The sequence below is a fragment of the Armigeres subalbatus genome, unplaced genomic scaffold (genome assembly GCF_024139115.2).
Source record: "Armigeres subalbatus isolate Guangzhou_Male unplaced genomic scaffold, GZ_Asu_2 Contig1081, whole genome shotgun sequence".
Lineage (NCBI taxonomy): Eukaryota > Metazoa > Arthropoda > Insecta > Diptera > Culicidae > Armigeres > Armigeres subalbatus.
Window position 1 is genome coordinate 90705 of NW_026941826.1, and position 10516 is coordinate 101220.

Below are 10516 nucleotides of genomic sequence, written 5' to 3' on the forward strand. Positions count from 1 at the left end.
GGCCAGTAAACGTCAAAATTTATGAAGAACGAATGAGAAAGATTTTTCCGTGCAGTGCCCTAATAGAGCTCTGCAAAAAGATTTTTTTAGTTACAAGATTGACTGACTTGTGATATTTTCATCGTAAAAGTAAAACGGAAATCAATGCATATCAATTCATCCACACATTTGTTGTAGGATATCCTTAGGATCTGTCTCATTTGGAGAGGTAAACCGAAATTAAAATTAAACGTGATATTTCAATAATAATAATAATAATATTAATAATTTTTTCAGGCCGATTCACACGTGCGGCACTTTTTCAGTATTGCGCATAAATCCCAAAATTTTATTCCCACCTTTGGGTTTCCGCGCCGAGCACTCAGCGCCAGACTCGGCGACAAGGGGAAAGTTATAAAGTTGGTAACCCTGATTTTTGACAATTAATGTCGATTGTTTGTGTGAGTGCTTCGATGTCAAAAAATAGAGCTTTTAGCTGATTTTTTTATTGTCAAATGCAAGTTTTGACAGTATTATTTATGTATGAGTGAAAAACATGTACAAAAGGTCTATCGGGGAAGCAGTCGCTGAAGACAAATGTCATTGTTTTCAACGACGAAACGAAAAGTTTCAAAGCAAAAAACAATATTCATTTTCTATTTTAAAAATAGTTAGAGGTTTATTGTCTCAGTCAATTCTTTGGCTTATTTAAGGTCAACTTTCCCAGAGAACACGTATTTTTTTAAGCATCTAACTATTTTTAAAATCGAAAATAAAAACCTAAAAAGTGCTGCACGTGTAAACCGACCTTAAAAATTCACCTGATGTTTGTTCAAAATCGGGTCAATCTTAAAAAACAGCACTTTTTCGATTTTTGGTTTAAATTTCAGAAGTGATTAAGTTTCATTCTAAATTTTCGACCACTATTCTAGTTTGAATCTGGAGCAAAATAGAACAAACTCGCTGGTTTCCCCAGCAGTGTTCCATTCATGTTTTTCAAATTTTTAATTAAATTAAATCATTATGTTGCTGCCCAGAAAGGCACCGTAACTGCAAAGTGGATTGATCCGTAGATGAAATGACGCGTTCATACACCAAAACAATTGAAAATTATTTGAATCTCGTGATTCAAATCTGCAGAAAATAGAACTGAACGTTATACCAGTTTTAATTTTTTGACAGTTGAATGGTATAAAAAATGAATCTAGAACAGTTGCTGGAAAAATTAATGTTTCAGATTCATATTCAAACTGACAGCCCCGAACGATTTGAATCACTGCTGATTTTACTGATTATTAAACCAAAGAATCGATTGAGCGAATAAATTTTTTTGACGGGAAAGGTCAATTTTCCGACTTCTTTCATTCACTATTGCAAATTTTGCAGTTTTCGACCATGCAAAAAATCAAGCAAAAAATATCGTCCCATCAGTTTCTCCATATATGGATGACGACACCACTGCAAGAAAAAGCTTTTTGGGGTGTGAAAAAAGGTGCAAGAATGATGTTAGGATTGTGCTTTCGGTGAATTCTATACAATTGGACGTGTGAGCATTTGTTTTGGTGCTTCGACAAATTTGCACGGTAATCTATTCTTCGGTGGGAAAAGCAATAATATCCCGATTGGAAACCAGTCCACTTGAAGAGGATTCTCCGCTCGTTCGACCACTACGACAAAACCATTCAGCGGTCCCCGAAAATACAGTCCACAATTTTTGAATTCCGCATCGAGGTCCTGGATTGTGATGCACTTTTTCCAAACGGCATTTTCTCAATGTGTCTGTTCAAATATTACGTAACGCGATAAACCTTGTTTTTTGAGAACTCCCCACCCCCTCGTAACAATCTGTAACAATTTTCAGAACTACCCCCACCCCTTAGCGTAACGCGTAACTAATTTTGTTTGAAAAAAAAAATTGGTGAAATTTAAAACACGTTACAATAAATTGCATTGTATATTTTATGCCATTTTAAAGAAAATAAACATTTTTTAACATTTTTATTTTTTTTTTTTCGCTATGCAATTAATTTGTTACGCGTAACAATATTCCGAATGACATCCACCCCCCATATTTTGCGTAACGAATCGTAACAAAAATTCAACAACCCACTAGAGTCCTATAAGAAGAGTAACGTCATGTGCCACGTTTGACGAGTAACGTCATGTGCCACGTTTGACAGGTCTCCTGCTCGTTTGGAACGCGCATTTGTATGGAACTGACAGACGATTCTGTTCCAATTCTGACACTTGACGACACTGTTATTATAGTCACTGTACAACCCACCACCGCCTATTGCGTTACGTAATATTTGAACAGATGTGTACACGTTGGAGGCTCGGGAGGCTCTTTCCAAATGTTAAGTGGGAATTAGTTCAGTGTATGGATGCATCCATATTTTTGACCAAGAAAACATTTTCCTCAATTCTTTCATGTTATCATATTCGCCTTCTGTCAAACAAACGAATCTTTGGTCAAAGTAAAAAGAACGACATTTCTAGCTGGAAGAATCGGGAGTTTTGATGTAAGAAAAACCGTGATCCCGAAGTAAAAATCGTATTTTACGCAATTGAATTCACATTCTGTGTTTATTTGCAGCAGCAGATTGTGGTCCGATTCGCGGAAAAGAGTACCACCTGATAATGGGAAATTACATGTCGCTTTATGTGACCAATCCGGAAGGAACTCCCAAACCCCTCACGAATTCCGCGTTCGATGCAAATTTGGGTTTCCCGAATGGCCGGAAAGAAAGAGGTATGTTTTTTGGCAATAACTGAGTATCAATTTAGGTTCGTCTTGGGCTGAAAATCAACAGTGCTTAAGTTATAGATTGAATGAATATTTCAAATGTGAAAATTGTCGTTTGTGGGATAATAATTTCGTGAATGTTTACGTCGAAAATTACATAACATGTGAAGGTTAGAGACACCGAAATGTTCAATATTACAAGCGACAGGTCGATCTCTGAAGAGTAGATACAAAAGATATTTTAGTTACTAGATAAAGATTGTCGCTGTCGTCGCTGTCCGGAACATCTTTTGCTGGCGAGGATAGGGGAGCTAAATGTCAAAGATGGAAAATCCATACGATTTGACAGGTATGTACCACACATGTTTCGGACAGCAGAACAAAGGGAACAGTAGCGACAATCTTTATCTAGTAACTAAAATATCTTTTGTAGATACAGAGAAGGGAGGTTTTTTTTTTATTTAATTCAGTTTTTATTTTATTTCAGTGATGATTGCCACCGAGCAGGAGATGGAAGCTGCCAAACTGCCACTGGAAGCCCGGGATTACTGTGCCCACAAGCTGCTTGAATATAGTGCCTGCCGAACGAAAGTGTGGCCATGGGCGTACAAATGTGCCCATGAGAAACACGAATATTTGACCTGCGAATATGAAGAGTAAGTAGAGTAAGATCTGTTTCGACACAAGACTGATTAGCCTTTTGAAGCCTAAAGTTCAATTTACAAATCTTAAAAAGCGCAGTGATTTCACTGTTTGTACGATTCAGTATACACACTGGAATTGGAATCATTTCCTGGAATGCTTATTTTACATTGTTAACTCGTATGGAACTGATGCTTCTTATCCGTTAGAGTCCTTTCCCAATTCAATTTTGCTAACGTACCCTGGAAAAGGGTACCGGCAGTAGCCCCGACACAGCGTTAAAAACCAATCAGATCGATATTATTCTGCTAAAACTTTGCTATCTACTCTACTCGAGAATTTTTGATGCAAGTCGAAGTGTTTTTGACGTAAACTACGTCTAAGGGGAAGACTCGGATACAGAGCGTAAAATGAAAATTTTATAATTGGGGACCGTCACGAAATCATGTAAGATTTGTAACAATTATAGGTCCTTTATCTTTCAATGGATTTTAAAGATTTATATATCAATCGATTCGCAAACTCTCCACCAATTTGCCAGTAGTATTGGAACTTACGAGTATCAACGCTAAACTATTGAACATTTTATTTCTTTCTTGCATCATGCATCTCATATGCACCGCGTTCCAATCCTTGGCAATTGCCTAGGTTCATTTGTTGAACTGGGGTGGCCCAGCTGCTAGACAGTGTGGTCTCTGCTCCCTCGCAGAGTGGGAGATGCTGCTAAAGCTGGGTAGTAGTGTCGGTGTGAAAGTTCCTTCTCTTCTATATAGAGCGGAATAATTGGTTCAGTGTACTATATTTGGTTTTAAGTACATAGTTTACGTCGAGCGGTCGTGTCTTGTATACAACCCCAATTTTTTTTTAGCAATAGTTATCTAATTCTTTATTTTTTTTTTTATATTGTATTGTTATTTATTGTCAACAGGTGAAATGGTCACCCCAATGACCGTTTACTTAAAACTAAATACATTAGTATTGTCAAGATTAACATAAAACACGTCTGAAATTGCACTTATTAGTTTCTCGTGACACATTAAAATTAAACACAGAATAACATCTATTGAATAGGCGAGACATGCTTCGTATGGGCTCGTGTAGCCCATAGTTAGTTCTGGATGCAGAAAGATTGAAGAACGAGTGCGTTCGGAGGTTACGGCGGCGTGTGTTGATGTCCAGCATGCTAAGAAGCATTTGGCAGTCGATGTCTGCTTGTAAAAGGTCACCGATGAAGCAAGCTTTAGCCACATTACGTCTTGCCTCAAGCGAATCGAGATTGATGAGCATGCAACGGTTACTATAGCTGGGAAGGTTGACTGGATCTCTCCATCTCAAATGTCGTAGAGCAAAGCGGACAAATTTGCGTTGGATAGTTTCGATGCGCTGAATTTCGTTCTGATAATACGGGGACCAGACGACCGAGGAATATTCTAATATTGGTCGAACAGTGGCGCAAAACAATGATTTTAGGCAGTACACATCCCGGAATTTCTTAGCAAATCGGAAAAGGAAACCTAGCTGTGAAGATGCCTTCGAAACAATATATGCTACGTGGTCCTTGAATGTCATTTTCGTATCGACCAAAACACCTAGGTCTTTGACTGTTGATTCTCGTTGAAGCTTTTTATCTGCCAAAGCGTATTCATGCTGGAGAAGAGAGTGTTTGCGTCCAAAAGATATGACCGAGCATTTAGCAACATTGAGCGTCATTCGGTTGATACGGCACCATTCTGCAAAGGATTCAAACTGTTGTTGCAGAAACATTGCGTCTTGAGTTTGCTTGATACAATAATACAGTTTCAAGTCGTCGGCGTACGATAACTTTAGACATTTCAAAATAAAGTTGACGTCATTCATATAAAGCAGAAACAGAAACGGTCCAAGATGACTACCCTGTGGAACGCCGGAACGGACTACAAACGGTGAGGAAATGTGGTCTCCAATTTTCACCGCCATACTGCGACCTGATAAATAGGATTGAAGCCAGCTGAGCAGAGCGTTATTTATGCCTAATTTGTCAAATTTTGCTACGGCAATCTGGTGATTCATTTTGTCGAATGCAGCAGAAAGATCTGTATAGATTGCATCCACCTGATGGCCATTCTCTATTTGTCTTATTACAAAGGAAGTGAAGCACGCTAGGTTAGTGGTCGTTGAACGTTTGGGCATAAACCCGTGTTGGTCGTTTGAAATGTAATGGGCGTAGCTTGAAGTCAATTCGCCAAGAACAATCAACTCAAATAGCTTGGAAACGGCGCACAGCGCAGCTATTCCCCGGTAGTTTGATACGGTCCTCTTGCAGCCCTTTTGAAAACTGAAATACATATGACTGCTTCCAGCACACCGGAAACACCCCGGAAGTCAGCGAGAGGTTGAATACTGCAGTAAGAGGTCTGACAAGCGACTCTGCGCAACGTTTAATAACAACCGATGGGATACCGTCTGGGCCGCATCCCGTGGAGGATTTCAACTTCTTACTGGCAGCTATTATTGAATCGTTTGTGATGACCAATGGCTGTCTAGCGGCAGGAAGACTGGGAACATTCCTAGTGGCAATAACTACATCTTGCGGGTCGAGATACTCATTAGTAAATACACTACTGAATTGAGTACGGAACAAATTAGCAATGTCGTTGGTAGTTTGGGCTTCAGATGAACCGTCAGTCATCGTTGAGGGCAATCCAGATTCCTTCCGTTGTTCGTTGACGTACCGCCAAAAGCTTTTGGGATTATTCCTGAGACGACTTTGCAAACGATTTTGAAAGGCGTTATAGAGGTGATCGTTGAGTTGCTGATATTCGGAGTTGGCCTTGATATAGCTAGCTTTTGTAGAGTCCGTACGATACTTGCAGTGTTGTCTGAGGGCCGCGCGTTTGACCGGTTCTGGTGTGGATCTCACGGGAACAAACTGGTCGATGGCGTAAAGTAGTATGTTTGACATGGTCGAAGCAGCTAGGTTGACGTCAGAATCTCGAAGAGCCGTATCCCAGTCAACTTGAGCAAGAAAGGCATTCATCCCGTTAAAATTGGCCTTGTAAAAGTCATATGAAATGCTTTCAGACGGCTCGTGGAAGTTATGGAGCGGTTTTATCTTGAGTTGCATCTGGACGGGAGGATGATGTCTGACAATCTTGACGAGCGGTGATGGGGCCTGCATAACCGAACAGCTCCCGTGGAGTTCGTTGCTGATGAAAAGCAGGTCAAGTATTCGGTTGTTTTCATTTTCCACATCATTCATCTGGTTCAGTCCAGCTGTGCTGTACGCGTCAAGCAGCAAACGAGACGTCTGGCCGATCAGGGATCTCGATGCAATCGGGAAGAGAAATCCCGATTTATGGCGCTGCCAATTGATTGTGCTCAAGTTGAAGTCACCGAGGATAATCATTTTGTCCCTTGGTCCTAATTGCGAGACCACCCAGTTAAGCGAAGCGAGGTGACTGTCGATCAACTCCGCATCATTGATTCGATCGGGAGGGATGTAAAGAACGCAGATGAAGAGAGCGGCATCAGCAGTAGTTACAGCGACCCACAATTGCTCAACCGACGAGTTTCCAGGAGGACTCACTAAGCAAGATTTGAAGCAGGAGCGAACGGCTAACAGAACACCCCCTCCAGTGCTTTTGTTACTGTTAGAAGATGACCTATCTTGCCGATAAACGCAGTATGATTCGTCGAAGAGTTGATTTATTATTGTTGTATTATTGTTGAGCCAGGTTTCAGTGAAGGCATAGACGTCGTAGCAGCCATCGCTAATGGCCAAATGATAATCGGCAAGAGAACTATTGATCCCGCCCACGTTCTGGTAGTATATCAATACATTCGAAGATTCTTGAACCGCACGCCTATCACTTGAAACATCCGGTAACATGGAGTTGAACTGGCGTGGAGATGGTGTAGCAATACTGGAAATCGGAATGCTTTCAGGTACAGAAGATACTGGTAACTGATTGTACTTGCCGGTTATAGGATTTCGGAAGACCCCGTCTCCCAACTCAGACGCAGGACCGGGACGGCTGCTGGTCGCTGGCAGCGGAAGCTCGACTGCGCTGAGAGGAATAGGGGCTTCCTTACAGCTAGTATCGATTGTGCGTCCCGGTGAACGATTTGACGACTGGGTTGCAGCGGCTTGATGATGAGGTCTGGAAGTACTGTGTGATGCTTGTAGGCACGACATTCGGGTGGATTCGCTGGAAATCGGGAAACTTTCATACGGAGACTGAGATGAAGGCTGATCATACTTGCCGAAAGTTGGTGTCCGGAAGACCTCGTCTCCCAACTCACACGCAGGGCCGGGACGGCTGCTGGTCGCTGGCAGGAATGGCTCGACTGCGTTGAGTGGAATAGAGGCTTCCTCACAGCTGGTGTCAAAAGTGCGTCCCGGATGAGAACTAGATGAATGCATAGCAGAGACTTGACGTTGCGGTGGAGAAATGGTTATTGATTCTTGTAATTGCGGCGATCCTGTTCGTTCGATGAAACTCGGACTCAAGTCCGAATGGATGTTAGCAGAGATAACAGAAATTTGGCTTGGCACGAATCGGAAGTTTGAAGTAATTGTAGGCGACCTACCAGCAGAGGTTGAGAGTTGATCGATGATGCTGAAATTTGGATCGGCATCAGGCGATGAATGTCGATAAGAGATATACTTGCCTTGAATAACAAGTTGGGAGTCCCCTAATCCGCCTCTAAACTCAGGGCCAGGACGACTATGGTGAACGCTGGCTGCAGTAGGCGCGACTGAGTAAGAGGAACTGAGGACTCCCAAAATGCTTTGTCGGTGCGTCCTGGTGGAAAGGTCACGTGTATCGTGGCTGCCGAATTTAGCTCATTGGTTCCGGAGCAGAGGTAGGTGTCGACAACGGGAAGATTCCGCCAACAGAAGAAACCGTGACGGTTGGAGTATTTAGCAGCGGCTTCCACATGTTTTTTGAGCTGATATCCTCGAATTCTCGAAATAGAAGACCCATAGGCCAAGTATTCGCATTAAGTGCGACTTCACGGAACTTGGGATCAATCCCAACTTTAAAAGATATGAAGCTCATACTTTTAATGTCAAGACCCTTTCATAGACCCTTTCAGTTAATTGCATATTATTCGGCAACTCGGCCGTACAAAAATCATGTTTCGAAATGGACAAATTGATATGAAATTGAAGAATCCACGTGTCTTGGAGGGACTTGAACCCTCAACATACTTTCTAGATAGGCGTGATAACCCCTACACAACAAGGCCACTTAAAGGTCATGTTTGCGGAAAAGCCATAGAGGAATAGAGTGTGAAGTGGGCGGTTGAAAGTTCGAGTCCCTCCACGTACATTATTTTTTCGCAAATTTCATATCAATTTGTCCAATTTGAAACTTGTGCCTAGATATTTACCAAAAAATAGACCCTTTGTTTATGACATTTTGGAAACAAAGGCAATGCATGAATTCCGACTTTTTAAAGAAAAATTTCTCTTCCAGCTCTGAACTCATTTCGAAATTTATAGAAGTCAAAGCGTAAGCTCGACAAAATGCCATTTTTGGTAGATTGTCTTTTCCTGGATAAGATAAAAAAGCATCCTCTAATCAAAAGAAAGAGAGAAGCGTCTTGCGATGTTCTTATTTCATAAAATAGAACTCGACACGAACTGTCTCCGGAAAATCAGGCTTACAAAAGTCCTGACGCTTAGATTGAATAAAGAAATAATAGGAAACACACAGTCAACCCTCTATTCCTAATAAAGAGTCGTCCGTTGTCCAGTACGTCGAAGTAAAAAAGACATATCTGAATGGGTTAGTTGTTATTCGGAGGAATAGACTAATCGTAACAATCAAACCATGTATTTTTTATGGAGGAGCGATCACATGTGGAATTAGGAAGTGAGTTTCGTATTCCAGGTCGAGATTCTAAACCTTATGAGAGACCAAGTAAGGAAAGATGAAACAGTGTTTGCTTTGACTTACGTGGACTATTATAATAAGCCCCTTGAAAATTGGCTAAGTATCGAAATTCGAAGTTACTCGCTACTTTTTTGGCGTAGAAAACCAATGAAAAACCATATACAGAATCAAGTGGCGTACATTCTAAAGCTCACGTGAGATTCAAGATGAAGAACGCAAACCCATCGAAGATGCTCTTGGATTACGACTATGAGGAGCCAGAACCGCTGACAAACAACCTCTACTTGAGTCTAATCAGTGATTTACTGTACATCGCCGTCTACACTAAGATAGCGTGTCAGATGGCCTGGGCGTCAAGCTTTCCTAATCAACAAGATTGTACTAAGCTACCTCAACGCCAATTTGCAACTTGGGTCATCAGACGCTCATCTTATACATTATCGAGATCTACATACGTTACGAAATCTGATTCGCTGAACAAGCGAACGAGCAGCTATGGTTCAACGATATCGATGTGGCAACAGATCTAGTCCAACACAAAGCGTAAAAGCAGCCAATTAAATGTTCATGTAAAAATCAAACAATATGGTTTCAACTAGGACTACATCATCATACTACATTAACTTTAGATTGCAAACCAAACCTGCGTGAGAAATAAAGCATTTTTGCACCGATATTTAATCGAAAAAATAGTACATAAATCATATTCCTCAATGAATAATCATTCCTTTCCTTACGATCTTTCAGTTACATCATCAGGATGAAGGAATACGAACGCGAGAAGCGATTGCTCCACAGAAAGCAGAGAATCGAAAAGAAGCAAGACAAAGAACTGCTCGCTTGAAGCGTGTCCTGCCCTTTTATCGAGAATTTATGTTGAATGTAGTAGCGGCAAAAAAATAGCCAACGTGCAACAATTTTTCAAATCTTCAACCGATTGGTTCTATCAAGCGTGAATATCCTAAACCGAAAAAAAACATCGTTCAAGCAGTAAACGTAGAATTACCTGATTAACAGAAGCGGCTGAGTACTGGGCTGTCATCATATCCAAAGTCCCTGCCATTTCAAACACTCCAATCTACAAATAAATAGCGTAAATCGAACATCTATTCCTCCTTTTTGCTGCGACTCTTGAACTTCTTCATAATGCAGTCGTTGTGTCCCTCTCGGTTTCGCGCAATTTCAATCGCCCAGAATTGGATCCTAACCACCAGGATGGCATTCTCCGGGTGAAACTCCTCACTAGCGCTGGCTCGCAACAACGTCC

General features: G+C 41.2%; 1 protein-coding gene across 2 annotated transcripts; it reads left to right on the forward strand.

Moving 5' to 3' along the window:
• Positions 1-2373: 2373 nt before the first annotated feature.
• LOC134202190 (NADH dehydrogenase [ubiquinone] 1 beta subcomplex subunit 7-like) lies at positions 2374-10268 on the forward strand. 2 transcript variants are annotated; one of them, XM_062677239.1, is made up of 4 exons: positions 2374-2501; positions 2576-2731; positions 3213-3381; positions 9997-10268. In XM_062677239.1, exons 2-4 carry the CDS (start codon positions 2620-2622, stop codon positions 10091-10093), a joined length of 378 nt encoding a protein of 125 aa, XP_062533223.1. In that variant the 5' UTR covers positions 2374-2501; positions 2576-2619; the 3' UTR covers positions 10094-10268. The 2 variants fall into 2 exon arrangements, with proteins under 2 accessions (XP_062533223.1, XP_062533224.1); XM_062677240.1 differs by having other exon boundaries at positions 2486-2501; positions 2579-2731.
• Positions 10269-10516: the final 248 nt, after the last annotated feature.